The following is a 27,213-nucleotide window of genomic DNA, read 5'->3' as shown; positions in this document are numbered from 1 at the left end:
AAAGCTGCTTTGCTGATGGATCTTACTTACACATCCTAAAAAAAAAAAAAAAAAAAAAAAATCAAACTGACGTGTGAATTTGGAGTCATGAGGAAACGATGGGCTGGCAGGGACCTTGCGAGCTTTCACCTCACTGAAAGCAAGCAACACAGGTCTGTTGACAGCATCGTTCAGCTGTGCATACCTGGTCTCATCAGAGTTTCCTAAGAGCTGGGATGGCTGGAGCCATAAGCTGCATACCGGTGAAGCCAACAGCCGCCCTCACGCAACAGCCACACCAACTAGTCTGCCTCCAGGCTACTTGAAAGACTACCTCAGGCATTGGGATGAAACCCTGTTCAGATGCACATACTTGGATGCCGCAGTGGTTTCCATCCCTGACAGCTGGGCACACCTCCATCAGGACAGCAGATCCTGAGGACCAGATCCCACCAGTGGCATAAACTCTTCTGCCACAAAGGGCTCTTACAGGCCATTGCTACCTTCTATGCTAAGCAGAAGCAACTGGGTTTTGGTTGTTTTTTTTTGGGGGGGGGGGGGGTGGTGGTGGTGTTGGTTTTGTTTTTTTGGGTTTGTTTGGTTTTTTGTTTTGGTTTTTTTTAAGATTTTTGTCATGAAATTTCTAAAACTGAGTTTATAACAAATCAAGCCTGAATTACACATGAAGCTCTATACAAACAAGATGCTTCAACAGCTTCTTCAATGGGGAAAGCGTGGGAGGCCAGGGTACGTTGCAGGCAGGCACACCATTAGAGGCACTAGAAGGCTGCAAGGTGGAAAAGCAAACTGCGACTCTGAAGAGACAAACAAATGGTAGCACATATAGACAAGACTGTTATCTTTTAAGAGCCAGAGAAAGAATTCCTGTGAACATACTTCAATATGCTTTTCTTCCCATATACTAAGGTATTACGTGGTCTTTAATGTAGGCCTACATTTTAGGAACAGATTGAAAAGGCAGAAAAACAGGAGGCCACCTAGAGAAGGCCAGTAAGAGACTGTAAAGAGGTGTTACTACTGGTAACTAAAAAGAGGTAGAACTACTAGTAACTGGTTAATTAAGTAAAGAATATTTAAGCTGAAAGTCTCCTTAATGACAAGTTCTAGTGGACTTTGGGATAACTTTCCAAAGGAAGAGACTGAAAACTAATTCAGATTTATTCTGAATTGGTGACAGATGGAAGAAATTTTTTTTTTTTTTTTAAATGCTGACAGTGGAAACTGGCATATCTTAGTATCTAATATTTATTAATACAGCATCAGATACACTGTTTTCTTCTCTTTATCCTTGAGTCACGTGTTATTTCTGAAGTTCTGCCATTTTTAAAGTATTTTTCAGATTTTATGAGGAGACTAAAAGAAAAGCTCCCTAGGAAAAAAATCTTAGCTTTAAGTATCAGACTACACCAACACTTGAAAACTAGCATCAGGAGCTGCCTGTAAACCATAGGAAACTCTCCAACAAGTTCCTAGAAAGCAGAAGGGGAGCAGAAAAATATAAAGTTACTGACTGTGATCCCGTCTTGCTCTTTAGTAAATGGAGTCACACAGTGTCAGAAGCAACAGAGAACTACTGTAACCTCTGCTGGCAGCGAGCTACCTTGAGGAATTCTCCCTTGAGGACGTCTCCCCTGCATAACTTTACCTTACCTTCTCTGCTTAAGTCACCACTTAAAAAAAAAAAATATATATCTTCTGTTGTGGCTCATTATCCTCAACTGGCTCAAGCAGGACTTCTCCCCAAGTTAGTTTCAGCTTGTCAGCTTGCATTTTCTCACTAGTTATCTTATGAATAAATACGACTGCAGTCCACGAGAAGTCTGTCACAGCACACTTTATGTCTCACTTCCACATGAGCAGCTTCCTTTTAGAGAAACTAGAAGCATAAACATTGGTTTACAAAGTCCCTGCTCTAGAAAATTTGTTATTTCATCCATGACACCTGCAAACACTCTGCAAACAGACGAAAGCATTAAGGACTTTTGGTATTAATGCTGGAAGCCCTTCTTGGAAGAAAAATAGAGAGTTCTGAGAACTCCAGGACTACTCATGCTTTACTACTGCTTTGCAAGGGTAACATGAAGGAAAAAAAGCAGTCATTACACTAGGGAGGAAAAGCTGAAGCAAAAACTCAGAGCCATGTAGGGCAGTCAACAGGTCAAAAACTGAGCAAAGACAACAGAAAACCAGGTGGAACTTAAAAAGAAAAGGTGCAGAGGAACTTAAAATTTAATAGCAAACTAATCAATTGAAGGAAAAAGTCAACAACTGCTGTCAAGACTTGGGAGGTAGGAATTTAATTTATTTCTCAAGACTATTATTAAAAGCAGCCTCAAAGCAAACAGTATTTTATATGGAGTTCACAGCCAAAAGCCCAGAAGTTGTATAAACCAACTGACAAGAATTAGCTTGCTCATTTTGTTTAAAATAACAAATGTTAATCATATCCTAAGGCAGATTGAAAAGTTCTTTGCTACAGCCAGCACAAAATAATGCCGATGAGATTTTAAAGGAGCATTTGAGATACTCCCTTGAAACCTTTGCTCATTTTTCATTAATATTCATATCAGTGGCAACTCCCAATTGGATGGATATTCTCCAAGTTCTCAATTCCATCGAAAACACGAGGGTAAACAAGTTTCCTTCTGAAAGAGTGGTTACCAAGGTCATTTGTAAGGATACTGGCTTAGGTGCCCCAGTTTCACTAATGATACATGTGCATCACAAAAGTCACAAGAGTATTAAAAAAAATATACTGTACTGATGGCTTTTGATATGACAGACTTTGATCTTTTGGTGATCCTTTTAAATTATAACCAGTGAAATGACATTATTTGTGAGAAGCATTAGCTTTACATTAAAAAACATATACACAGCCATACTGCCAAAGACAATGCTTAGAAACTCCAAACATCCCAAACTAGAAAGTAAATAAAAATAGATCAACATAAAATTAAATTCTGTCAGTCTTTGCAACCCTAAATAAGGGTTTAAGGTAAAGAAAAACCTGGCAACACCAATATAATAATGCAAACAGAATTAATGACCTCAACGCACTGAAGCCACGTTTCCAGAATTGCACCCTGCTTCTTCAGGAGAGGGAAAAGGGCAGTGAAAATCACTGCCACTACCAGGAACAGCAGAGGTGACTGAAGCACCTGAAGGGCGACACTAAAAGAAACCTTTTTGGAGAGAGGGGGAACGTGTATGTGACCAACCTGCACATTCTTCAAAAGGTATGAGCTTGAAGATGGAATGGAAACATGTTTTTTCCAAGTCCTTGCAGCAAATGCTGAGGGCTTCTCCTTCTCCCTCAGCCAGCCGGTCCCCAGTTCAGCAAAGCCCCCGCGCCCCTCAGCCCAGCAGCGAGTGAGCCGGGGAAGCAGAAGCCAGAAGCACGTCCTCGGCTAGCGCAGGGCAACAGAAACGGTGAGCGTATGTGCCTACCTCTCTCCTCCTCCCGCTTGCACCACACCATTACCCAATACCCCGTAGCACCCCTTTTCCTTCTCCCCCCATCCCTCCCACCCTGCGAGGCCAAGAGCAGATACGGAGAGGCTGTGGCCAGCACCGTGATCCCCAGCTTGGGGGACGATGCCCCATCTCCTGCAGCCGCCTCACCATCGGCCGCAGCCAGTCCAGCCCCAGCCGCCTGACATCCGGACAGGGCGTTCTGGGAGGCTGCAGGGTTAAGCAGGAAAACACGAAGTCGCTGCGTTACCTCAGGATGGCTGTACTCCGGGTGCCTTTCATGAAGGGGAGGCTGATGCCTAGCACTGATGAACAACATCTGGCGGGAACAACCAGCTCCAGCTAGCAAGCTGGCAGGCCGCTTCAAATTACCAAGGTCAGGGTTGACTCAACATACTTAGGATATAATTTTTTAATAGCCAGTTCTATGAGTTTTAGTTGTCGACAAAGGCAGTTTTGTACCGAAAAATTGCTCAAGTTTCATAAACGTCCTGAAGACGGTAACTAGATGCTCTCAAAAAGAACAAGCCAAACTTGCAGCAGAACAGACATTTTTAAATAACAGATTTATGGGTTCGTTTGCATTCTTGTAACACCAAGTTTCTTCTCAGTGTCAAAATATGCTGTTCAAAGAAACCGGGGACATACAGCAAAGATCAGTTGTTTTGTCTCGTAAAGACAGGATGGGGATGCCATCGTACTTCTGTTTCCTCCTCACAGGAGCATCCAACTCTGAAAAACTGACTTGTGAGATTTCGGGGCTTGCCATTACAGGCTGGCTGACAACCTGCAAAAGTTTGTCATACAGACTGGAGATATGGATGTAAAAAGGGAGCATGTCAAACACACTGGGGAAAAAAAAATAATAATCAACACAAGAACTACTAAGCTAGTAATAATTCTGACAGAAAAATGAAATCATTTCCTAATTCGTTACTAAGAATTAATAAACTGTAAACGAAGTGGAATTTAACCCGAACTCCATCTGGAAGTCCAACATGTGAGACCCATCACTCCCCATAACGCTCACACCAGCTCCAACCCCGCCAGCCCCTCACCCATCGGGGCCCCTGGCTCAGCCTCGGAGCCGCCCTGTCCCTGCAGCGGGAGCCAGTCCCCATCCCAGCTCCGCTCCCGGCCTCTGGGCATGGTGGGACCGGGTTGCTGGGGGAGGTCCCTGTCCCACTGCCAGCCCTCGTGGTGCCAAGACAGACCTAACTCTGAAGTCTTCTATGTAGAAACAAGAAATTCGAAAGCTCCCTGCCTCCCCCTTTTTTTTTTTTTAAATAATTGAAAAATATTGACTTTGTTTTCTATGCCTCGCAAGCAAACATGATGTTTCACAGAAAAAAAAAAAAATCAGCTGAGAAGCCTGCACAGCTTCTGGAAAAAGCCGTAGTGATTTGGACAACCCAGACAAGAAAATAAAATCAAGTGCCCAGGTTCCTTGATTTAGTACTCTAGCCTTCCATTTATGAATCCGACCCTGTGCAATTAAAAATGATGAAAGATTTCACGAGGATTTCCACTGCAGACAGACCAAATAATAACCAATGGGTCCATCCACTTGCCTGTCTACAAATGTGCTTTTGAGTTTTATTGATTTCTTTTAATGATTTAAAATTTCCCTTCTTCCCTATGAAATTTTACTATGATATGCAAAATGGGAAACGTACTGTACAATCTGTTCCACAGTGTGGTGTGCCCTGTGTGTAAAAGACAACCAGCATTAACTCCCCCAGTGTTTATATATAGTCCTGTACCAGCCTTTTCACATCAAGGAAAACGGGATGCTGCATTTAGCACGAACGCCTAGCAGAAGGCAAGGGTTTACACAGGCTGTACCCAGCCGCTCGTCCAGTCATCTGCCTCTCACCGCTCTGCCCCTCCGCAGTGGACAGGCTCTTCGGCATCTCTTATTTGCAAAGGCACCAGTTCAACAGCAGCCTGAGACAAGTCAACATTTGCCAGCAAGAAATCAGGCCAAGGGCAACCTCCAACAAGATCTGACAACAGGCTCCTTGGTTCCAACTCCCTCATCCAGCCAGCTCTGAAAGCAGAAATGGTTTTCTGGGAAAAAGCAGCTATATTACAGGTAGTTTTAAACATCACTCAACAACCCACCGCCTCGGCAAGAAGCTGTTAGCAGGACCAGTCCATCAGCCAGCTCCCCGATGTAAATTATGCTCCAGCCTTCAAAAATTTTCAGGAGCTTGTTAGGGGGCTGGAGCACTCTCATCGCAGGCAGCTGAGAACTAAAAGTCCAAAAGAGATGCAATCCTGTATGAACTTGTAAAGCTGCTGTGTATCGTGCAGCCTGCCAAGCCTTCCTCCTCCCCTGCTCACACATACACACCGAGTATCTCACTGTGATGGCAGGGATTCCTCACAGCTTCTTCCACAGTGGAAACCAGAAGTGACTAAGAATTAAGTAGGACCATTTTGGAAGAGCTGTTTGAGCAAATATAATCTGAAACACAAATTGCTGCATCAGCTCTCACAAGGCCTCAGAAGGAGGGCGATGAGGAGAAGAACCTGCAGTTTGTTGAACAGTACTGGTGCATGGGGCTTTCCAGCTGAAGTTTATTTAAATTGTGCCATAATTAATCTGTGCAGCCACAAGATCTTATTGATGCCTTCCCTTTGCGTACTTCTGTTGCCATTCATCAGTCCCACTTACCACGATGTCTTCATCCAAGAAAGACTGAGAACATTTTGGAGGGCACGGCTTGCCGTGAACTGGAACCCTGAGAACCATCAGGCTCTACACCACAAAACCCATTAATAATACATGAATTTATTCTCATGTGTCACGGACTACAATATGATTTTTTTTTTGTTCCCCACCCCGCCTTTCATTGCCTTTGTGCAATAAAGAAAAGCTTTGTTAAAGGAGGCAGAAGAGTAAAGAGAGACCAGGCTTGTGCTTTAGAGATGACATTTACCCACTGCAAATAAATCAAAACCCATTTATATTGTGAGGGGCTTACAAATACGGAAATATTTTATAACTCAAACGGAAGACTTATTTTCAATTCCATTGTACTGATCTGTTTTGGCAAACCGGTTTACTCTTTCAACAGGAGAATCAGCTATAAATCAATCATACTCTCTTTCTGATGAGTTACAAGTTGTCTTTCATTGCACACACGATATATGTGGTTTTTAATGTATGTTATAGTTAAAATGTCCGAGTCACTTTATAAGCATGCCACATATTGAAGATTTCCCTATGAAATGGCAGACAAAAAGATTGCAAAAGGAAGATTTTGGGTAAGAATAAAACAAAAGAACTTCCAGGGCTGCAGTGCACATCCTGCGCTGTTACTGGTATCTAAGAGGTCTGAAATGCCTTGGAGCCATCTAAAGGTAGAGTTTAGTGTTCTTGGTTATGACATTCAGCTGGAGGGAGGCACCAAATCCCCAGTCAGAAGCACTTCTCTTAAAAAGAGAGCCAAAAAAACAATGCAGGTGTTCATGTTTTCCGAAAAGGTGACAAGCTGTCAGCCAGTTGGCCACTGCAAGCTTCAAGTATACTGGTGGAAAGGACAAAAAGGTATCAGTGATACACCAGCGGCGCTGCTGGCATTCATACAAAACGTGCTTCCCTTATTACAGAACTACTCAGGATTTGATGCATCTGACTGGAAGTTTCCTTAAACTCAAAGTCAAAGCAAGTTTACAGCTTACAGTTATCTCCCGTTTCTCCCAGACATATATTTCCCATCTCATTACGACAGTTGCCAAGTACCAATGAGAAGCTCAAAATGTGGTTTCTGATACCTACCAGAAGCTGTAACCAAAGCAGTAACGGGGGCAATGGAAAGACTGGCCAGAAGAGCGCACAGGTACATCCAGAACCACTACCTGTCAGATGCCTTCACAAAAAACACCTTCAGCAAGTCAGCCCTTTTTTCCTTTCTACAGTAACAGGAAAGATCCTCCCTTCAGCATCAAGTATCCTTCTGGGGCACTCACATCCGTTCCTTTGCCAGAAAAGTAAAGTACGGGATAAGTAAGTGAAACCTTTTAATTATTTGTTGGGTTGTTTTTTTATTTAAACATTTCACTACCACCGTAACTCAGAACCAGGCATATTGTTTCTGGTATCTGCCTCTGGGCAGCTTAGAACAGCGAACGTCTGCAAGCCAACACATTTTTAATCTTCAAGAATAGCTGGATAGAGGCATGTTAATTTTGGCCTGTTTTACTTATGAGTGACACAGTGTAACTAGAGAGCCACAATGGAGGGACTCAAGACAGGCAGATTCAAAACAAGTATTTTTCAGTGCACTGCCCTGAAGTTGACAACTCTAAAGAAAAGTGGAATTGGCACAGGCTTGCAACTTCACTCTGAGGCAGGAGGTGGAAGCAGCATCTCCCCTCATCTGGCCAGTCAGTGGCAGGAAGCCTGACTAAAGACTTCTGAGGGACACCAGGAGGGACCACAGACCCTCGCAGGTTAAAACTCTCACGGTACAGCCTAAAATTGGCTTTGCTAAGTGACTCATGTTGCCAGCCCACACTGGTTAAGTGTAGGCTTTGGGTAAACCATGGAGCATGACAAGGCACTGCTGGAGAAGCCTGAATATATGACTGCTTTCAAACTGCAATGCTATTCTTAGTGGATAGATGTACAACACATCTAGATCCAGTACCCTAAATGGCAATGGCATTTCCTGAAAAGAAGAAGAAGAGGGTGAGAAGTACGGAAGAAGAAAATCAGATGTCTTCAATCACACTGCTCAAATTGTAAGAAAACCTGTGTATTCAGAGTTGTGACAAATTTTAAATTTTACACAACTGGAAAAAAAGGGCTTCCTTCTGTAACACCACCACAGTCATTCCAGAATCTTCAAAACAAACTTCCCTTATAATACAAACTTCTAAATCATCCAAATTGTATATATGGAGTATTCTCACATGTGTATTTTTACCCACTGCAAGATCCAGAGCAAAATAGAGCAGTAATGTAAAATGTATTGTTATATATTTTGCTGTAAAGCTGCAGACGTTTCTTCTGTGCCTCCCTGAAGGACACAGCTGCATGTCAGAATTCAAAGACTATACAAATCAAAGACATATATACACATATGTAGGTACTTACTCACCAGCGATAAACAAATGCAATCAAGAATCTTTATGATATGTATCTTGCATGTTTTGGCTGTGGGGTTTTTTTCCCCTCCCTTTGAAAATAGCTCACAATGACCCATCTCACAAGAGCAACCCAGAACATGCATCATTTTAAGCACTCTCACTTCTTTTTGAGCTCTACGCACCGAGCAAAACTCGGTCTCTCCGAGCAGCTAACCTCAACCCCACTGATGCCATCTGTGCTCAGATGGAGACACAGCTTCACTGAGGATGCAAAAAAAGCGTGAAGTTCTACAAACTGTGTCTGTTCAAACGGCAAAAAGCTTTGCCAAAAATGCCCGACTGCCCCCAGCTTGAGTTGCACAGGCTGGCAGAGGCTCAGCGCTCCGGCAGGGCTGGGGGTGTTTCCCTCTCCCAGCCTGTAATTTGCCCTGCACGCTGCCAGGAGGGGACAGCAGCTCCCCCAGCCAACGCTCGACAGCCAAAACCAGGCCACCGAAGACCCGCAGAAGGCCAGCTGAAAGAGGCAGCACCAGCCAAAGCCATAAAACGGGTCCCCACCCTCCCTGCTTATTTCACCCCAAACAGCACGAGAGGGTAAGGGAAGGCACCCTAGCTAAACTTATGTGAGCTGCGTCCCGATTTAGCCTCGCCAGCGGGCTTCCTTCTCCCCGGAGGCTTGCAACAGCTCGCTGCGAGGTCGCGCACGAAGCCACCGCGTTCCTCGCGCTCGGGGGCAGTGGGGAAAGCCGGGCAGCCCGCCTCAAAGTCAAGAGCTAAGCTAAAAAACACAAGCAGGAGAGTAGAAAAGAATTGAAAACTGCCGCCTGGCTGAGAGAAGAGGGGATGTTTCCAGCAGTGCAAAACAGGAACAAAAGTAGCTTTGGGAAAAAGCCACGTTGGAAATCTCTGCTGGACGGCAGACATGCCCGGGAGCCCAGCCCGGGGCCCAGATCCCACTGCGCTAGCACCCCAACAAAGAGGGGCCGAGGTGAGGGACCCTGCCCAAGGCCTTACGTGCCAGGGCCGGGCAGCACAGATGGGTAGCAGCCAGCCCAGGACAGCCAGGGAGAGAACGAGGGGCCCACCCTGATGGGCAAAACCAGGCCAGAGCTGTCCAGTGTGTCCTGGAGAGAAAGCACAACTCCCAAAACGTAACCAAGAAAAGAGACGCTGTTTGAGAAGGATATGAAGGAACGCAGCGTAGCTGCTTTTGCAAGGTAGCACCTGCTAAGTGCCCGAGAAGAAAGCACAAAAATAGCACTAAAAATAAAAATTGGGAGTTCGTGATGAAGGCTAGCCAGCCAAACCGGGGAACCACAGCACAGCCAGTCCAGTAACTTCTGTTCAGGAAACAGGCAAAAACCCATGAGCAACACTTTCTCCTTGAAAAAGCCTTTTAGCAGAAAAGTTTCATTGCAACAGCACCAAGGTATTTTGACAGACTCACTTCGGCAGGCCGCTAGCGGGCTCAACACGTGCTCCCATGTTAAACGCGTTTTCCCTCCATCTTCACAGAAATGAGGAGGGGGATGTAATTTTAGACATTTCTCTCAGGGAAAATCCCTGCAGCTGCCAAGAAACATTAGTTAGAGATACTGGGGGGTGGGGGAAGGATTCCTTATCACCCTAACATTGCACTTGACAGAGCTTTACTCTCCGTGTAACTACTCCTTCCACATTTCTGTGCATTATGTACACAGCAAAGACACCATTTATTTCCTCAAGCACGACAAAATCTTGTCAAGATTGTTCAGGCAAACCAAAAGAAGGTATTGGCAAAGCTGAGTTTCCCATATTTATTAACTTCGCGAAATTTAATTTACTTCCACGGGTCTCAAGAAATATAAAAATCCTTTCTTTCTTCATGTAAAGATACGCCAAATGAAATGTTGAAGTGGTTTCAAACTCTGGCAGAGCTCTTAAGTGGCTATTTCAAGTTACAGGAAAGATCAGAATTGTTAAAGCCTATAATTTAGAGCCACTTTCAAGGTACTGCAGCATAAATTTTCAGTTTGAACAACCTTAACGTTGCCTTTTAAACATTATCAATAGTTAGAAACAGTGGCAGAGAACTGCCAGTCAGCCAGCAATGTCCTGTATGCTGAGCTGTTCATTTACCGCACTAAAAAAATTTAAGTGAATGCCTTGTGAAACAGACAATCTCCACCGTAATTTTTAACATATAGCTTGAAACACCAAATTAAACACCAACACAAAAAAAGCACAACTCCCCCCCCCCCCAAAAACACAACACAAAAAACCCACACACAAAAAAAACCCAAACAACACCAAAACAACACCACGTAGCCATTTCAGAAGCAGAAAAATTAGCCAAGTATTTAAAGGTACATGTAATTTGTTACCCCAGTTGGGGAAAAAACATCTGTACTTTCAGAAGTTTCACAGAAGTACCATGAAAGACACAAAGATTGACCATATTAAATTACAGTTTGTATTACAATACAGTACACATTACAATTTCATGAAAGATTCGATTACCGATATGCTTTCTGGACAAAAAATTAGCAGTGTGATGGGCATGGAGGTAGGGAGGGATGGGAGTGTTGGTGCTTGCCTCTTCATTGCTCTCCACTCCAAACAATCACACTAGTGGGCTGGGGACCCACCCCTCAGAAACAGTCTCTCCCAACGAAGATGCTCCTGGGACACTTACACAACCTAGTCTCATGTATGGCAGCACAGTACGGGGCTCGAGAGTTACGACTAGTGTATTAGTACCAAAAAATTTAAGTATATTTTTACACATCAGTATATATTCATACATGATTCATCATTTGTGTCTTTATAGCACATCCATGCACGGTGCTCCTCACACACTCTCTGGCCTGCAGTCAGTTATGCAAAGTTTAGCAACAGCACATCTCGAGGCATCTGAAAGCATGGGCCAAATTCCATGCTCATCTCCGAACTCCATTCTTTCTGTAAAGCAGTACACAGCAGTATTTAAGTAGTAGACTTTTTACACAAGCATCTCCAATGGGGAAAAGCAAGGAAGAGCAAGTAAGTCTAAGCAACTTGCCTAAGATTATATATCAACTATGTAAAGGAGACTGAATTTTCAACCCAGTGGCTTACTCAACTGAATGCCAATACAACAGCATGCCTAACCTTGTTCCCTGCCACCTTCATGAGCCACAAATTTGACCCAACTGATACCCATCCAATTCATATCTCTAAAGTGAGAGGAAAAAAAAGTGTCTTAGTAACGTTCATTTACAACTACTGGTTTCAACTGTCCAAGAGATGAGCTGACTACAGTAAAATAGACCTCAACAGCAACATTCAGAAATTGTTTTCAGAATCAATGTTTTTGGTAATCCAAGTTATAAACTCATTCGTATTTTCCACAGGCAAGAACCTCACCTATACTGATGGCAATCTCAACTGCAAGTTTTTAAAAATACTGTGTTTATACACTCTAGATGTTCAGGAAGGCCGTGTCATGTCTGCTAGTATTTACTACTGCAGTGGACCGACGATAAAAGGGATCCAGCAGCTTGCAGGCATGCAGAATAACCGCTACTGATTGTTCTGTTGCACCTCCTGTACCGTCTCCAATGCTTTCCTAGACTTAACTACCCAAGCAGTTATATGCAGTTAGCTTTCCTGTGCTCCTTGGCCAGGTGTACTTCACTGTGGGGAAGGACAGCCAAGCAACTCATCAAAAGCACCTATCAGAAAATTTTCTTAATTTCACTCTTTGTTTTAATAATCTCACTCAGGAGATTTCAGTCGCACCGAAGCCCCCAGGTGCTGCTGAAGAGCGAGCAGTCTGAGCAGGTCTGGCACGGAGGATGCGATGACCTGATTACTTAAGGACCACTCAGAGAGACATGTAGTGCTTTGGTAATGCTTTAAGCTGTGAGGAGCTTTCAGTAGGGAATTACTACAGCTCACGAAGATGGCCCACTTCACATGAGAAAATAGGAAAGCAGGGTGAAGGGATGACTTAATATTATTGATTGATATAAACATGACAGATCTGTTGCATTTGAGGTCACTTGAGAATTTTTAATTTCTATTAGGCTTCTCTGCTGCTGGAAGCTGTATTCATCCACATGCAATCATCCAGCGAACTGGAGCTTATGTAGAGGGAGCCAACCCGTCCAAAGCACAACTCTTCGGATAAAGCTGTGCCTGGGGACATACTTATCTGTTTGTATTCATGTGATGGTTTTTGTCCTGTACTTGGACTGCAAGTGATTTGAGGGCAGCCCCTGCCTTTCTGTTCTGCGCTTAGCCAGCACGCACACCACTTCAGTCTGCCTCCACCACCGGCTGGCTATCAGCCCCCTCAGCTTCAGGGGACCAGCGCACACAGAACCAAGAACACGTGTGGATCCTCCATGTAATTCTACAAAACCTGTCACCTAAGATTAACAGGCAGAGAGCAAGCTGTATCTAAAAAAAAAAAAAAAACAAAACAAAAAACCAAAACACAAAAACAACAACAAGAAGGCTCAGCTGACACAACGGGCCCCACCCTTGGCAATGCGGAACACCAGCTGCTTAGGGGCCTGGAGACTATTTCTTGACCATTTTGCAGCTTGGTCTGACGGATAAGAGCTATGAGTGGGAATCAAGATATAAATCACAGTGTCATATCTTTTTGAAGCCTGCCATATGACTCTAAGCAATCTTAAAAATATACTTCCTTCAGTTTTGTCCTCCTATCCTTTGTCTATTAACAGTATAAACTCAATTGGACAAGGACTGCCTCTCTCTGAACGGCTGCAGCACTGAGAAGTCTCACCCACTGATTCACCTCTTGCTCTACAACGCAGCTTTGGTGGTTGTGGAAAGGGTAGCTCTTCTCAAACAGGCTTCCATCCACTCATATTTAATCCAAATATAGACAGATGTTTTCAAGCATACCACTTCTATATATTGTTTTTCACAGAATCACTAGGTTGGAAAGGACCTTCAAGATCATCAAGTCCAACCATTAATCCAGCGCCACCATGTCCCCTAAACCATGTCCTGAAGTGCCACATCCACACGTTTTTTGAACACTTCCAGGGATGGCGACTCCACCACCTCCCGGGGCAGCCTGTTCCAATGCCTGACCACCCTCTCAGTGAAGAAATTTTTCCTAATATCCAATCTAAACCTCCCCTGGCGCAACTTCAGGCCATTTCCTCTTGTCCTATCACTAGTTACTTGGGAGAAGAGACTAACACCCACCTCACCACAACCCCTTTTCAGGTAGTTGTAGAGAGCGATAAGGTCTCCCCTCAGCCTCCTCTTCTCCAGACTAAACGACCCCAGTTCCCTCAGCCACTCCTCATAAGACTTGTGCTCCAGCCCCCTCACCAGCTTCGTTGCCCTTCTCTGGACACGCTCCAGCACCTCAACATCCTTCTTGTAGTGAGGGGCCCAAAACTGAACACAGTATTCAAGCTGCGGCCTCACCAGTGCCGAGTACAGGGGCACCATCACTTTTCATTGAATTAATTCTCATACAGGTTTTGAAAATAGTTCTGCAATATTACATAGTCTTCAAGTGATTTTACTGGCATCTCTCTTGAGGTTCACAGTCCCTTCACACCAATACCCTGTTCCAATGCACAGTTTCTTTTTTAATGCAGTATAACCATACCATTAATTTTGTCATAGATTAGCTTTTCCTTTCATCTGTCTACTAAAAGCATAAAGACATGAGTACAACAGTCTTACACCAGGCAGCGCCACTTGATTTCATCTCTGTGTACCCACAACACCAAACAAGTGATTTCCATACATACATATGTATCTATGTACAGCTGTACCCTCACCCGGCACTACTGGATGGTCAGTAGTGCCGTGCCTGCGCCCAGCCGAGTAAGGATCTACACTGGATTTTCACAGCTCAGAAAACCAGAGATAGGAGGAGCTCTGGGGAAGACTAGAACCACCTGATGAGAAAGAGTCACTGAAGAGCTCAAAGGTGCTCTCTCTCTCTCTCCTTAGTCCTTAGGGAAAAGGTTTTAAGGTTGTTTCACTTCCAGAAGTTGCATCTCTCAAACGCTCTTCAAGAGCAAATGGTGTTTTCTCCAAGTGCTGCTGTCGGGGAGATTTTGTCAGTGCATCGCAGGGCTTTGAATGGAACAACACAAAAAGACCACGGGCATCGTTTCAAGATTCGAAACTAGTTACTGGTCATACAGCAGATGCTTCCAATGCTTTCAAGTGTTTTAAGAATTTTAAGTATTCAGGTACTTTTCAATTGCCTAATGCCAAGGAGATAGTTAATTCAATGACATTTTCACAGACAGAATCCTGTCTTGATTTTTACTGCCTACCGTCAAATACTGATCACAGTACTCTGCTTACGGGAGGTAAATTACTGCTAGTTACTGTGGAGTTCACCATAGTCTTTGGTCTATGGAGCGCAAATGTTCTACACTAAAATCTTCTGTGTTACCAAATTATGAATTCAAGAGCCGATTAGACTATTTCTGATGTTTAGATAACAATCTACTACCAAAAATAAGCATTTTGTATGAATCCAAAATAGATTGTTTGGCTTTGTCTACAAAATAGCCAAGTGTCAACTTCCTGGTAACAGTTCATTAAAGTATGTGCATGTATAATCTGTATTCAAGAGGCCCACATATACACACCTCCTATGGAGATTTTTTGAAGAAGTCTATTTTAGTTTACTTAATGTCATTCCGTACCTAATGTGCACAGTCACCAACACAGCATCATTAAAGAAAATACCCATTTACAGTTTTACTAGATTTCATATTGTGAATAAAGATTTGAAAGAATATCACATTTTCTCTATTAAAAAACAAACAAACAAAAGAAATGGAACCTGAAACCTTAACTTCATATTAGGGTTTACAAATACAGCTGCTGCTGATTTAAGCTCTTTGGAGCCTTTGACACTTAAGCTTAAGAGGAAAATTGGACTTTCAAATGAGCGAAAGCTGAAACAAGCAGGCTATTGTGCAGCCAACTTGAAGATTACATGCAAAAAATTGGATTTTTGAGATTGGATAAGTTACATTTGGCCTTTTAGGAAGAAAGAGAAGGACAGGATATTAGCATCCTCTGCAAACTGATTGAAGACTAACATTCACATGAACCGCAAAGTAAAGCATTCAGTCATCTTCCTAAGAAAATAAAGCAATTTTGGCAGTGCAATAGTCCTCAGAGGAATGCCAGGACAACAGAAACTTCTGTTGTCTTTGTTGATTTAGCAACTGATGTGTCCAATACCTTAGTGTTTTGTAAAGAAAGACCATAAATGCGTGTTCCAGGATCTTTTGTGTTGGAAAGAAGCCACCTGAAGCACACCGACAAACATAAGAAAAGCCAACTTCAACTCACAAACACCATCATTAGGCCATTTTACACGCCTCCACGGGCAGAACTATGGCTTAAATAGGGATGGATAAAAAAAAAAAAATAGGTTATCAGCACCAGAGGTTCTCCACATGAATAGCTGTGGATTGTATTAGCCACTTTTCTGCCCTGTTCATTGCCTCTCTTCCCTGTCAACCCCCAGCAATGCACCTCAATTTGAAGCAATACCCACTTACTCCGAAGGCTCTGTTCTGAGCACAAACTTTTATTGACTACACCTGTCAAACCACCACTGCACTCTGGTTTATACTGGCTTTACTCGCAATGTCCGCCAAATCGGCGATGTTTAATCTGACAAGATGCAGCTGCTTTAAAAGAACAGGCAGACCTACATACTGATTTCCTTTTGCCATGGAAATGGGCCTAAATTCGAGCTTATGTCAAATTTCGCTAAAGCAAATACAAATAATTAGAAGTGAAATTGCATAAGCATACATTATTTTTTAATTACCAGGGGCACAGGAACCCAGCCAGATTTACCCCTTCGTTTGTCACACTGCAAACTGAGATCAGCTTTCTGCATGTGCCGTCACACACGGGCAACAAAAACTGGAGAAAAGCTTTGAAGTGCCAAGGTCCTGGAGCCAGGGTTGGCAGATCAGGCATAAACTCGCCCCATCCCTTTACAGCTAAGGACATCACTGAGTCTCCAAGCCTGCTCAAGCAACTTTTCTCCTCTTTTTTTCCAGTCTTCTGCCAGTTTGCCAGGATAACGGCACGGAGATGCGCATACGACGCCCAATGTGAAAACGGGGTGCGCTACCACCAGCCCGCGCTCCCCGTGCTTAATCCCGAAACAGATCCAAGTTTTGATCATGCCGGAACAACCCGGCGCTCGCACCCGAGGATGAGGCTTCAGCCGAGCGGGCGGTCGTCCCGGGACGAGCCGAGGGGAGGACGCGACGGAGGACGAGACAAAGCAGAAAGGGCCCCCCGCACCCCCCCCACCTCCCCGCCACCGCCCCGGGCCGAGGCGCGGCAGCGCAGCCCCTGCCTTGCCCGGGCGGGACGAGGCGGCTCTGCCGCCGCGCCCCCCGCTCCCCGCCGCGGCTGCGCCGCCGCGGGGGGCTCCCCGGCCCCCGCCGCCCCCTTCCTTCCCCTCCCTACCCTCGTACGCCAGGCTGGGGCAGGCGCCCAGGGCAAGCAGCGCGGCGAGGCGCAGCCAGCAGCTCCCCATGCTGCGCGGCGGCGGCGGCGGCCCTTCCCGGCTGAGGGCTGCGCGGCAAAGGGGCAGGCGGAGGAGGAGTGGGACGGAGACATTCTCCGAGCGGGCTCCGGAGCGCCGCCGGAGACTCCTCCTCCTCCTCCCGCCGCCGCCGAGGCAGGCCGCCCGCCCCGCCCCACCTCGCCTCCCGCTGGGAGCGGGAAGGGGCTCGGGTGAGTGGGAAGGACGCGCTGCCGCCCCCGGGCTCCGGAATCGGTGTGCCCCGCGGTTGCCCCCCGAAGGGCTCCTCCCTCCGACGTGGCCTCCGGGAATGGCCCGGCAGTGCCCTGGCCCAGCGAGAGGTGTGGGGTCCCTCGCCCTGGTGCATGGCCTGGGGTCCCGTGTGACAGCCCCCCTCCTCCGTGCCGTGTGCCCCGACCGCAGCGCCGTCCCCACATCAACCAGGGCGCCGAGCTGGCCGGGACAATGTCGCCTCCAAGGCTGGGCAGGAGCCAGCCCCGCCTGCACCCTCTATGCCTTTTGGGGCGTCGGGGGTCCCCCAGAGCGGGGGCATGGTGCGGAGGGAAAACCGTGCTCCCCCTCCGGGTCCCGTCTCTGGCAACGTGGGGCCCGGCGGGGCCGCTTTTCGGCGCTGGCTCGCCTCCCGTCTAGGCTGCCGGCGCAGGCCCGGGGGGTCGTGCGGGCTGCAATGCGGGGCAACAGACGGCGCTTTTCAAGATGAACTGCACCGGTGGCTCAGCAATTTGCAGACGGACAGCCTTACGTGTTCAAAAATCATGAGTCAGGTCCTCAAGTCATGAGATTATGAAAAAAAATTGAAGTCTTCGCATTTCCCATTAACTTATTGAGCTGCTTGGGTGTTGCGAGGTCACTTTTTCAGGCTTTCTTCCATAACCACAAAGATTAGAGGCTTTTTTTCCACCTTCCAGATGAAATCAAGTTCTCCAATCACTCCTAGCCTACAGAAAGGAAGAGCTTCAGGCAGAGCATCAAATGTTCCAACACTTTTGATTTAATGTTGAGATCTGTCAACCCTGCATCTTGACTCCAGCTAGACTTGAACATTTTTTTTTGTTTTTTCAATTTCCACCATTAGAGGTAGCATCTAATGTGCACTATGAACTGTGAAGGTGCAGGACAGCACTGGCCCCAGCTCGTGTGCTGCCTGTAAAGAGTTTGCATGCTGGGACAGTAAGGTGGAGAGATCCCAAGGGAGTTCCTAGGGTCCCACCTGCATAGAATCATAGAACAATTTATGTTGGAAAAGACCTTTAAGATCATCAGGTCCAATCATTAACCTGGCACTGCCAAGTCCCCCACTAAACAATGTCCCTAAGCACCACATATACATGTCTTTTAAATACCTCCAGGGATGGTGACTCAACCACTTCCTTGGGCAGCCTGTTCCAATGCCTGACAACCCTTTCAGTGAAGAAATTTCTCCCAATATCCAAACTAAACCTCCCCTGGCGCAACTTGAGGCCATTTCCTCTTGTCTTATTGCTTGTTACTTGGGAGAAGAGACCAACATCCACTGCACCACAACCTCCTTTCAGGTAGTTGTAGAGAGCGATGAGGTCTCCCCTCAGCCGTCTCTTATCCAGACTAAACAACCCCAGGTCCCTCAGCTGCTTCTCATGAGACTTGTTCTCCAGACCCCTCATCAGCTTTGTTGCCCTTCTCTGGACACGCTTGAGCACCTCAACATCCTTCTTGTAGTGAGGGGCCCAAAACTGAACACAGCATTTGAGGTGCGGCGTCACCAGTGCCAAGTACAGGGGCACGATCACTTCCCTACTCCTGCTGGCCACACGGTTTCTGATACAGGCCAGGATGCCATTGGCCTTTTTGGCCACCTGGGCACACTGCTGGCTCATGTTCAGCTGGCTGTTGAGCAACACCCCCAGATCCTTTTCTGCCGAGCAGCTCTCCAGCCACTCCTCCCCAAGCCTGGAGCATTGCATGGGGTTGTTGTGACCTAAGTGCAGGACCCTGCACTTGGCCTTATTAAACCTCATACAGTTGACCTCTGCCCATCGATCCAGCGTGTCCAGATCCCTCTGCAGAGCCCTCCTACCCTCCAGCAGATCAACATTCCCACCCAACTTGGTGTCGTCTGCAAACTTACTCAGGGACCACTTGATCCCCTCATCCAGATCATCGATAAAGATATTGAACAAGACCGGCCCCAAAACTGAGCCCTGGGGGACACCACTTGTGACCAGCCACCAGATTTAACTCCATTCTCATGTCGCAGCATTTGCAACGAAGCACAGACAAATAGGGAAATAGTATCTAGTAAGTAAAGGAGTATTTCTTCAAAAATGAGAGACACCAGTTTTCAGAGAAAGGATAATTGTCTCAAGGGGAAATGTTAGTTTTGAAACTGAGGAAGAAGAGGCACTAGTTTTGTCTCGCTCAAAGCTATACCAAAATGCCCTAAGAAAGAAATGGGATCTTGCTGTTAATTACAATAAAAATCTGGATGGGTGTTATGTTTGGGAGCTTGCTCCAAAATGTTTTCTTCTAGTCAGAGTTTTTGTCTGGATCAGGGGTGCACCTGAAGTATACCTCCCCACTGGAATCCACTGCATTTGCTGTCCAAGACTGAAATGTGCCCCAGGAGTGAGTGTACCTCCTGCACCCATGGGTCCAGGCTAGAGCTCCTCTTGAGTAAAATACCCAGATGGGTACGGGTAGGCACTGGGTCCTCAGCACCAGCTCTTCTCCAGCTTGATCATGCTCTGCCCAGTGCAGATGCAGCTTGAGTATGGTAGGCTTCAATATTTGGATTTGATCACTTCATGTTTTTTTTTAAAAAAGCGTAACAAAAACAACAGCGGTATCATCTGAGCCATTGCCTTTTAACAGCCTAAGGAAAGATTAGATTTCCGTGTGAGGTGAGATTAAAAAGACCCACGTTACTCTGTTTGAAAGTAGAAGAATAAGGAAAAAAGTTGAAAGTAGAAGAATAAGGAAAAAAAGGATTGCTTTAGGCTGTTATTATTGGCACAGATATCATAGAAAAGATTAAACTAAAAGGTTAGAAATCTGTAACAAACAGTGATAATCTCTGTCATTTATCGGTGCTGCAAGGCTTTGGTTAAAAGTTCAGTCTGCGAATTTGCTGGAACAATAGAGGTACCTGAAGCAGATTTAACGGGTCAGGTATCTCTTGCTTTCCCTTTGTGTATGTCCTTTTAGCTGCCCTGTGTATGTCCTTTTAGCTGCCCCTTTCCGAATCAGTGGCCTTCCTTTCGACCTTCTTCCTAAGAATATACGGTCTACACTAGGATGATAGCATTGTCCAAGAAGCCGCTGCCAGCAGAAGACTATGCTGCAAGTTACGGCTCAAATTCAGATGCAAGCGCGAGCAAGGCATGCAGCCTCAACGTATCCTTCACAGCCCGTTTGAAATGAGCCGTGTAAACTTGCGAATGCTGCGGTGTGCGTTCATTCAGGTGCCGCTTGGCTCTGGCGTTCCCCCGCGCAATGTAACCCTCATGCTGCGCCTTTGTTAGAATGACAGCTATGTGAAACCACCCCAAAGACTGGGCCTTGAAAGACAAGTTCAAGGCATCTTTAAAAAAACTGTTTTGAATTTGTAATACAAATTCAATTTTTGCAAAGTAGTTTTCTTAAGGGACCTTTTAATAGGAGAAAGCATCTGGAACTAGGAATGTGTTAAACATTAATGTGTTTTGTTTAATGTAAACATTAAAAAAATGTCACATTTATTGAATTTGAAAGCGTAGTCCTGGTCTTTTTTTTCCTCATGGTTCAGCTTTCAGTTTTCATAGAAAAAATTACAAGTATTTAAGCCTGTGGTCATTTGGAGTTCCAGGCAGTACTGGCATTACAGAAGAATTAACCAGCGTGCTTTTCATCGGAGGTTCACAGTTTTTGACTGCTCAGGGGTAAATGAAATGCAGTCCCAGGTTGCATAAAGAAAACTTTCAAAACTGAAGTTAAGCAACAGTACAGGATGAAAGTGTGTGAGAACCTCTTAGCTGAATAAACAATAAGACCCAAAGCAAAGTTAAGTGCTCTTGGAGACTTAAAGATATATTCTTATTATGCCAAAGAGTTAATTTAAGCACATAATTTCTCTTTCATGCTTTTTTTTACTAGCAGTTAGAAGTATAATTTTATTATTCTATACCAGAATAGCTGTAACTTAGCTACAGTTACAGTAATAATAAAAATACAGCTTTTGACGAAGGGGAGAAATTCATTAAAGTACAGTTTTTAATAATTTTTAACAATCTAATCATCTTTCTCCAAATAGTAAAAGAATGATAAGGGGAAAAAAATAACCCAATAACCCATCTGCATGTAATTAAGTTTTGGAAACCCCACATAAGATTTGATTAGTCATGACAAGAGGATGACAAACTGGGGGCCCAATCCAAACTACACTCTGTTTTTAGCCCGGTGGCTAGCCTTACTGAATGAGAATGCTCTAATACTTTTTTAAATATCTGCAGAAATAGAGACAGTCCTAAAATAATAGTGTTAAAAAAAAAAAGCAAAAAAAAAAGCAATTCTTCTGTACAATAGTTACAATTCTTGAAGTCTATTAATTACTTTCTTATGATGCTTAGTGGCAGCAACAGTTAGAAATACTTATTTGTTGCTCAATCTTTGCCGTTATCAGACCCTCCTTCCAGCTGCTTGTAACTGCCAGCTCCCAGAGCCAATTTTTTCCCTCCGGACGTCAGCCGGTTGCGAATGAACCTTGCTAGGACACTGGTCCCTGTGAGCATCCCACTCCGGGGTGTGCTGGGTGCTTGCAGGCTGATGGGGTGCACTTCAGTGTTGGGGTGTTCCTGAAGCTCTGACAAAGGGTCCTGGAGGGAGGGAGAGCGTAGTGGAAGCAAAGATTGGGACCGACCTGCAGAGATAACGGGCGGGAAGAGCAGCTCTGCTGTAGGCACCGCTGAGGTGAGGAACTGGCAGCGTCGAGAGGAAAACAGGTAAGAAAAGAGTCAGGGGAAGACGTGGTCAGAAAGAGGCAGGTGGATGTGTGTCACGTAGAGCACCGTCTGGGGAATGGCAGACAAAACTCCTCAGTCTTACCCGTGCTGCTGCTGTCAGCGCATGCCCGTGAAACCCCGCTGCCAGCACATGTGCTTCTGTTCGTGCGGAGTGGGTGCTTCACTCGGGGCGGCTTCCCAAAGGCATCTCACTGCAGATAGCATGCCTGTCAAAGAGACTTTGCTCATTCTGCGTTTTTAAGTGATAGGTTCATGTTTTCTAACAGAAAGCTGGTTTTCCTAAGATGACGGGCGGAAAAGAAACACTAGAGCCCAGGCTACAAGGCAGTGTCACTGGCTAAAAACATCAGAAGGATGTAGACCAATGGAAATTCTTGTTCCATAAGCTTAAATAACAGAGGTAATGATCAAAGAGTTTCTTGTGTGAAACAACAATCTTAAGTTATATCCTAGTAATTTTCTTTCTTAGGTCAGACCTAAACCTTAATGGCACATTCCTTGACAAAAATACAAAGGAATATACTGCCCTGGCTGTAGAAATAACGTATTTTAGGGAAATTAGATGTTCATCAGGGCAGAGATGTTCATCAGGGCAGCACTCTCTTGCCCGTGTGTTCCATCCCTGAGCAGTTATGTGCTCCATACATCAGTGGTCTGAAGAAGTCTCCCTGGGTTTTCCCCGTTGACGGTGGCCTCACGCCCTCCCTTTCAGCAATGGCATAAAGGAGATGGCTAGACTAACTTGCCCTCAATTTCTCCACTACCAAAAACCTTGCTATGGAAAATTTCAACATGAAAGTCCAGGTCAGGCACATACATAGCATATACGCAGTATACATAGCAAGTCTTTGAAAACACCAGTTGCCTTTCCCCCTTCCGTCTGGTGGGGTGCACGTGTCCTACTCACACAGTGTTTTAGGCAACCAGCAAACCAGAACTTTTTGGGGAAGACAATATTGCATTCTTAGTTAGATAATGAATGATGCATAAATATTTTTAAGAATAGTATGTGGTATATCAGCAGATACATGGTTTAGTGTTTAATAGATATACTGAAAAACAAAACCTCTGTATTTCTGATTTTTTTAAAGCTGTTAACATCTCTCAAAATTCCAACTGTTAACATCTCTTCAGCTTTTGATGAGTGTGACTGGAAACAGCTATGTCTAAACTGTTTCAACATCAAATGAGAATGGGCTTGAAAATGCAAGATTTCTTTGTGTACAAATAAAAGAACAACAGTTTAGATGAATTTAGATTTTGCAATGTTTTTGTTGAGTCATTACTATCTGGTCCTGAAAAAGAGACTGGTAATTATACAGCGTGATTAAAATGTAATTCTAACAGTGTCTTGGAAGGCAAATAGGTGTAAAGTTTGAGACCTCATCAGTATAAGGTGTTGGGCAAAGCAGAGCTACTAGCAAAGCATTAATTTCTCTAATTCTCACCGCTGATAGTGGTCTCATCACACTTAGCCAGGACACTATTTATGCTTTTAAAGGAATTTAGATATAACAGGATGTGAAAATGATGTATACCTCTAAGTAGTGAATAGTATAAATAATATAGCTCTTAAAAACACACTGAGAGAATTTAGAGATAGCTTATTTATATTTTAAAGAGAGAAAATAGTCTGAGGATGCGCTAAATAGTTATAAATTTCCTATAGAATATTTGGGTATTTTTAAACGTGCTCAGTATTGGATTTTAATATCTAACTCAAGTAGATTTCCTTTCTACTACTAATTCAGCTATCTTAGGTATTTTTGGAACTTTTTTTTTCCTGTGTTGTTAAGTATCTGTACTGGCTAGGTGCATGTCATAAATCTAAGTGTTACTCCTTCACCCGGGGGTATTACACGTAGGGAGTAGCAGCAGGAGTATCAGTAGTGGCAGCGTAACTGTGTTGCTTGAAGAAGCACCCCGTCTGGGACAGCAAGGAGCTCGGCCAGCAGTTTCAGCAGAAATTGAGTACAGAATGGGCTTCGTGTGCAGGAAAGCATTTCTGATATACTAAGTACATGTCAAAAATGCTAGATGTCAAAAGCCAGTTGTCAAAAACTGGAGAAGTTAATGTCTTATTGATGAATACATTTTAAGTGAACCCCTTAATATATAACTATTTATACTTAGTTTATAAATTACGTAATGTAAGATTAGCTTGTGTATACATGATTATCAGGACTTACAGTCATTTACCATCATGATATTAATTCAATTTACTTCAACTCCCCGAATGTCAACATTAAAACATGACTTAAAATATTTCCCAGGGACAAAGATTTGATGTAGTTGTATATTATACAACTATTTTCTGAAAGAAAAAGGAAAAAAGTTGCACAAAGTTAATTTAACATATTATTATTATCTTTATGTATATAAAATACTGTCTAAAGAGCATGTTCTCTCCTCTTATACTTCAGTCAGCACAAACTTCCATAGGAATGGTAGCTGCATAAATGAATCCTGTGCTTCCCAGCAATCACTAAACATGCATATGTAAATATATGGATGACATGGAAGTTTCAGGAGGTCAGCTACAGGTTTGATCGTTCATATACATACATACACATACACACACATCCCTATAAATACATGTATCTTTGTATATATACAAACATATATACATATATCAGTGCATATACGTATATGTAGGTATGCAAGATGCACTAACAGACCTTCTTTTTAGATCAAACATGTATACCTAGACTTACATTTGTGTATCAGAATTTGACCACTGAACATCTATGTATACCTTGAGAAACACATGAGTAGCCGTATTTTTCTGCCTTTGCATTTTTACAAATACACATAGTCTAAAACTTCAAAAATACACTACACAAACACGTCAAGGTACCAGAGTACTTCAACGCCAAAAGCAATATGCCAGAAAACATAAAGTGTTCAGAGAATTTTGAATCAGAAAATATGATACAGCGTGAGTATTTTTAACGGCTTTTCAGGGGCCAGGGGAAGGAAAATTTCTGGCTTCAGAGACTGGGTGAGATGAGGCAGTTACACCTTCGCAGAGCACAAACTCCACCTAATGGTAGGTTCGATGGTGAAATTTTAGAAAACTGGCAATTCTAAAGCACAGTCTCAGTTGTATGACAGGGCTGTGAAATCTAGAAATAAAGATTTAGGTTGATACAGTTATATTTGGGAAAGTAAGAAAAAACAGATAAAAATGTACTATAAATGTTTCTACAACTTTTTGCTACTCATCAGTCGATGAAAGCCTTTCAGCAATAAAACCTCCTTACATTTTTACATGAAGGATCGTGAATTTGTTACAAAAACCCTTTAAAATAATACACATGTACATGTAACTTGGTTTATTTGTTTAATATTTTTATTACCGAGGAAGACATGTAAAAAAGACATCTGAATGGATTAATTTGCTCCTACTTCTTCTTAAGTGAAGTGTATGGACCAGACAAATCCCTGAACAAGTCCCTGAACAAGTCCCTGAAACTCCTTTGGGGTACATCAGTTTAGAATCCATTACATAAACTTCTGTAGCATTAGGTCCAAGGGTAATTTCCACTTTAAAGCAATATTTTTCACTAAATTAGTTCACATTTTAAAAAAAGAAATTGTCCTTACAGTAACAATTTTTGTGATTGATCTCCACTTAAAAAAAATTAAAGCTTATTTAAATTAATGAGAACACTCTTTACTTTATTTCTCCTTTTCCACTTCTTTACTATTCACAACAGTATCCAAATAGAACAGAAACCACATGTGCAGTCAGGAAAACAAGAAAATATGTAAATATAATGCACACTGGCAGAAAAAAAACAGCTAATGTAAGGTTCATTGCAGAACTCAAGAGTAGCCCAAAGAAAAATAACAGAAACAAAAGGATCTTAATTAACTCTGGCTTGGGTCATCATCCAAGCATCCAGGTTTTTAGTATGATGCTTACTGTAGCACAGAGGAGGCCCCGTGGAAGAAGCTGGGCACCTGCCATCCTTACAGGGACAAAGTGTTCAGCTGAATCAACTTCTAGGTCGAATACAACTCCATACACTTCTAACTATGTTATATAAAACTTAAGCAACAATGAAAACGGAAAACGGACAAACCAAAGACAAAAATATGGCCAAAGGCATATTAAAATGAGTTCGTATGTCAGTGAAATTATGTAACATTTTCCTAGATTTTCTACAAAGATCATCTGTCCCTTATAAAGTATCCTGAGAAGTACTCAGTTTAGAAATAATTCTTTATTCTATATTTATGCTAGAGCTTGTGTACACTTGTAAAACTAAGCATACTTTAGTGTGATCAGTTTTTCGTTTGGGGGCAAACACAGACCCTGGATCAGAGTCATCATGGTAAGGGTTATATTTCTTATTCTGAAAATTACAAAATTTTCAAAAATCAAATTGTATTTAGAGGGAATGCTGGTAATTAGAATAGTGGGTTTATTGCTTCTGCTTCTTGGACCAATTCAAAAAACCACCATTCTGCTCATCCATACCAATAATGGCATTCATTACTCCTGCTGCTCAGACTCCATCTGAAGAAAAGCCAGGTCGCCTGAGAAAAACATGAATATTTAGCCCATACTGATCTGTTTGCCATACCAATGTATTCCATAGTAACTCTGGTCACATTATTTTCTTCTAAGAAAAGCTACACTGGAGACTCATTAAGGTATGGATGTTCAAAGAATATACGATTAGAATCCAACTGAAACAACAGTGAGGATGACCAGTTTTTATTGGGCCTGATTCTGGGAGCAGAGAGTCCCATCAGCTTATGCCAATTTCAGCAGGAGTGAAGGTGTTCAGCACCTCTCAGAAATGAAAGGTTTCTTCAAGTCCCAGATTGGCAGGATACTTACTTATATACTTACACTACTCTTAGGTACTGTTTCCAGTGGAACTACTGCCATATATAAAATTAGGCACATACTTAAGTAACGTCCTCAATAATGGCCTACATGTTAACTGGAATGTTTTATTGCTATTTTCCTAAGTCAAAACAGAAAGAGGCATATGTATTTCTAAGTAACTGAGTACCCTCTTCAAAACGTGAACTTCAGTATTCTTACCTAGATTGTTAAACCAAATAATATCTTACATAAAATATTATAAT

At 43.6% G+C, this 27,213-nt stretch overlaps 1 protein-coding gene across 1 annotated transcript in view; it reads right to left on the bottom strand.

The window, feature by feature from the left end:
* Positions 1–17,122, bottom strand: part of SRPX (sushi repeat containing protein X-linked) — a gene marked incomplete at its 5' end in the record, with an annotated part of 48,964 nt that extends 31,842 nt beyond the window's left edge. The window contains one exon of the mRNA XM_082000156.1: positions 17,053–17,122. Within this exon, the coding sequence (XP_081856282.1) occupies positions 17,053–17,122 (70 nt within the window). The remainder of the gene's footprint in view (positions 1–17,052) is intronic.
* Between the last annotated feature and the right edge of the window lie 10,091 nt (positions 17,123–27,213).

This window comes from Phaethon aethereus (genome assembly GCF_964289735.1).
Source record: "Phaethon aethereus genome assembly, chromosome: 1".
In the NCBI taxonomy this organism is placed as follows: Eukaryota; Metazoa; Chordata; class Aves; order Phaethontiformes; family Phaethontidae; genus Phaethon; species Phaethon aethereus.
This window is presented reverse-complemented; position numbering and strand designations above follow the sequence as displayed.